At 35.5% G+C, this 3,416-nt stretch overlaps 1 protein-coding gene across 1 annotated transcript; it reads left to right on the top strand.

Annotated features, from left to right (window-relative positions):
- Nucleotides 1-1,815: 1,815 nt before the first annotated feature.
- Nucleotides 1,816-3,416, top strand: PLMT (phospholipid N-methyltransferase). The gene is made up of 2 exons (XM_078309802.1): nucleotides 1,816-2,170; nucleotides 2,958-3,416. Exons 1-2 carry the CDS (start codon nucleotides 1,920-1,922, stop codon nucleotides 3,205-3,207), a joined length of 501 nt encoding a protein of 166 aa, XP_078165928.1. The 5' UTR covers nucleotides 1,816-1,919; the 3' UTR covers nucleotides 3,208-3,416.

Genomic DNA, 3,416 nt, shown 5'->3' with positions numbered 1-3,416 from the left:
GAAGACAATGAAAAAATTAAAAAAAAAATTTGAAATTTGAAAGCCTCTCTCCCCATATGCTACGGAAATTTCAAATTTTCAATTTATTTAAAGCCAAGTCAAAAAAAAATTCAGTGCCAATTAGTAGGGTGGCAACGAATCAAACCAAATCGAACTTACCCTAATTTGAGTTTGAGTTTGAATAAGATTCGAATCGAACTTGATTTGATTTGTTTCGAATCAAACTAATTTTGAATCGAATTAATTGCGAACTACACATTTTTCGAATCGAGGTCAATCAAATTACGAACTACAAACTTTTTTGACAGCCCTAGTTATACCAGTAATTTATGCATTAGTTTTCTTCTTGCGGAACAAAATTCACACAGTTTTATTTTACCTTTTACAAATTCACACTAATAGATTACGGACCAGTTCAAGATTTCCTTACCTTTTACGCTGCTGAAATATTTTCTTATTACAAGTTACCATTATATTTAACAATTTTGATGTGTGATATAATTTTGGTTTTTGCATTACTAAAGATTAATGGTTGAATCCACTAGTTGTATTATTTGAGATTCGAACCTAAATAGTTCGCAAATCAATTTCGAACGAATTATATCTAGTTTGAGTTAGATTTGAATAAGATTCGAACCGAACTAGTTTGATTTGTTTCATAACTCGATTCAAATCAAATTCAAATCGAAGCACGAACTACACATTTTTTTGCCACCCCTACCCATTAGTAATGCTTAGAGGTGCTATCGGGTCGGGTCAGGTCCGGGTACTATTATATCTGGACCCGTATCCTAAAAGTGTTCGGGTCCAAATTTCGATCCATATGCTTATTTGTTTCAAATCGGGTCGGGTTCAGATCCGGATACCTATCTACCTGTAGATATTTCTGGTCCAGTCTTTCAGTCTGGGTAGATAGATACCCATAACTTGTTTGTAGATTATCGGGTCCGGTTCGGATACGGGGCGGTTCCGGATCCAGAGCGGATATATGTCACAATTCCAAAGCATTTGAAAAATCATTTACATTTAAATATAATTATAATTTCTTAAACATCTCATATCATAAAATCATTATAATATAAATTAAAAACTACTACAAAATAAAAATTATACTATTGATCTTGTTCATAAATAATAAAATATATCATGCTACATAACACAATAAAAATAATAACTCTAAATTATTAGTTATCCATCTAAATTAAAAAATATTATCCTATTGATTCAACATTTGCAAGTACATTATCCCAATTATTATTTTGCATTCATCTGTGTGTATAAACATAGCGAATATGTGACTGCATTCTATTTTCTCACATTCAAAAAAATATTGGACTCATCATGGCTTATGCAAAAATTAATATGCAAAGTTGTATTAATATTTATTAATATATGTTTTATCAGGTATTTATACGGTTATCGGGTCGGGTTCAGTTATGGGTTTGATATTAAATGAAATCTATATCCTACCAATTACAGTATCGATTCTGGTTCGGATTTGGGTCGGATATTAAATTATTAATTTTGTAACCGTACCCATAATTTAACCGGTTATATTTTTTAAACCATACCCTATCCAAATTAATCGGATCTGGGTCAGTTCTGGGTCGGGTCCGATTCGATTCCGGATCAGATCCGGGTAATCAAGTAAAAGTAGCACCTCTAGTAATGCTATTATTGTGCTTTGAGATTCGTGCAGAAATAATTTGAACGGTTCAGATTGAAAGAATTTGAGAGATCTCAGGATGCGAACTATTCCTATGAGATTAAATTAAGCGAAGTCGAATCCAAGGCCAAGCGTCATTAAACCATAGCACATAGACTGAAGTGAGGAATTCTCTTTTCTCTCTGAGGCTTTTCAACAAACACCCCTCGCGCTTGTCTTGGAAGTTGGAACATTGCATCAAATAGTCACAGCCATGGCCATGGCCTTCATTGCTCGGTGCACAGCACTGATCCTTCCCTTCCCGTTCTACTACGCTCTCTGGAACTACCCGCAGAAGTGGGTGGATCTGTGCGGGCGAGGCGGGGACCCGTGCCACCGCATGGCTCAGGTCGCGCACGTGCTCAAGGCGATCCAGATCTTGTCTCTTCTCTCCGTTTCCACCTTCTCTTGGCCTCCTTGGTACTGCCTTCTTCTCTTCGCTGCCGGTCAATACCTCAATTTCAAGTGAGCTTGGTTTCTCTCTCTCTCTTATCAATTTCATGTATACCCCTCAAAAACCTTAAAATTACGTGTTCCCCATCTAAAATTCATAATGTCATATTAACCCTTCGAAAGTTCAAAATTAACAGTTTGTCATAAAAAACCGACCAGTTAGAAGAAGGAACATTTTCTTAAACGAACTACATATTTTTATTTTTTAATAAAGGGTAAAATGGGTATCTTATAATTTAAAATGAGTTTTAATAGAAAGGTCAATTTAATTGGGTAAATTTGTGAGTTTTGAAATTTTTAAGAGAAATGATATTATGAATTTTAGAGGGGGGGGGGGGGGATATGTTATTTTGAGGTTTTTGAGGGGTATACATGAAATTCCCCATCTAGTCTTCTTTAGACCAAATTGTGCTGGCTAGTTCTACTGTCTCTGTTAGCATAATGACCTACTGAATACTGATATGAATTAAAGATCATATAATTAAACCCCTCTAGTTTTATTCGATTTATTTTGCAATAGGAACCCTGCTGGATGGTAAATCCCTTGTTCCAGCTGGTACCAGCTTTCTAGATACTGGTACATATGTTTCATTGCAGATGAAACTAGTATAAATGATCATTGTACCAATGCACTTAATCTGTCTCCTGTGGCATTGTACCGATGCTGGTACATATGTTACACCTGATGCATGTTAAGGTCACAGATAATAGATCCACTAACAGCACCTGCACCCAATTTCATATATTGATACATATCAGAAAAAGTTTGATGTACTAATCTATATCTTGACCATTTCAGGGTGTACCAATTGCTGGGTGAGACTGGTACATACTATGGCATTCGTTTTGGCAAAACGGTACCTTGGGTCACAGAGTTCCCTTTCGGGTACGTAAAAGATCCGCAATACACCGGCAGCATACTGAGCCTCCTCTCTCTCCTCTGTTGGGTGCCTGTGAAATATGTAATGGTATGGATAATTGGTTACATTTTCATGATTTGGGTTGAATTTAAAGAGGATCCGTCAACCCGTTCCAAGCCCATATCCTAACATAGTTTCTTAAGGAGTTCTCAATGACTTAGTTTTAGAGGTCAGAGTTGAGATTAATGAGGGCATTGTTTATTTAATTTCATCTCATTTATTTTTTTAATGCAGTTTTGATTTTGGATAGTGTATTGAAGTAGAAAACATGAAGTTTTGTTCTTTGTAATAATTTCAAAGTACACAACCTTTGAAGTCAAGTTTTTACTGGTATGTAA

Source organism: Carex rostrata, chromosome 10 (assembly GCF_964058835.1).
Source record: "Carex rostrata chromosome 10, lpCarRost1.2, whole genome shotgun sequence".
NCBI classification, from domain to species: Eukaryota; Viridiplantae; Streptophyta; class Magnoliopsida; order Poales; family Cyperaceae; genus Carex; species Carex rostrata.
The sequence above is the reverse complement of the archived record's forward strand: the minus strand, read 5'-3'. Positions and strand labels throughout refer to the sequence as shown.

Bases quoted from the DNA above. Each gene is read 5' to 3' on its own strand.
- PLMT (XM_078309802.1), top strand. From the start codon at position 1,920: ATGGCCATGGCCTTCATTGCTCGGTGCACAGCACTGATCCTTCCCTTC. The intron at 2,171-2,957 runs GTGAGCTTGGTT...TGACCATTTCAG, and splicing joins GGTCAATACCTCAATTTCAA to GGTGTACCAATTGCTGGGTG.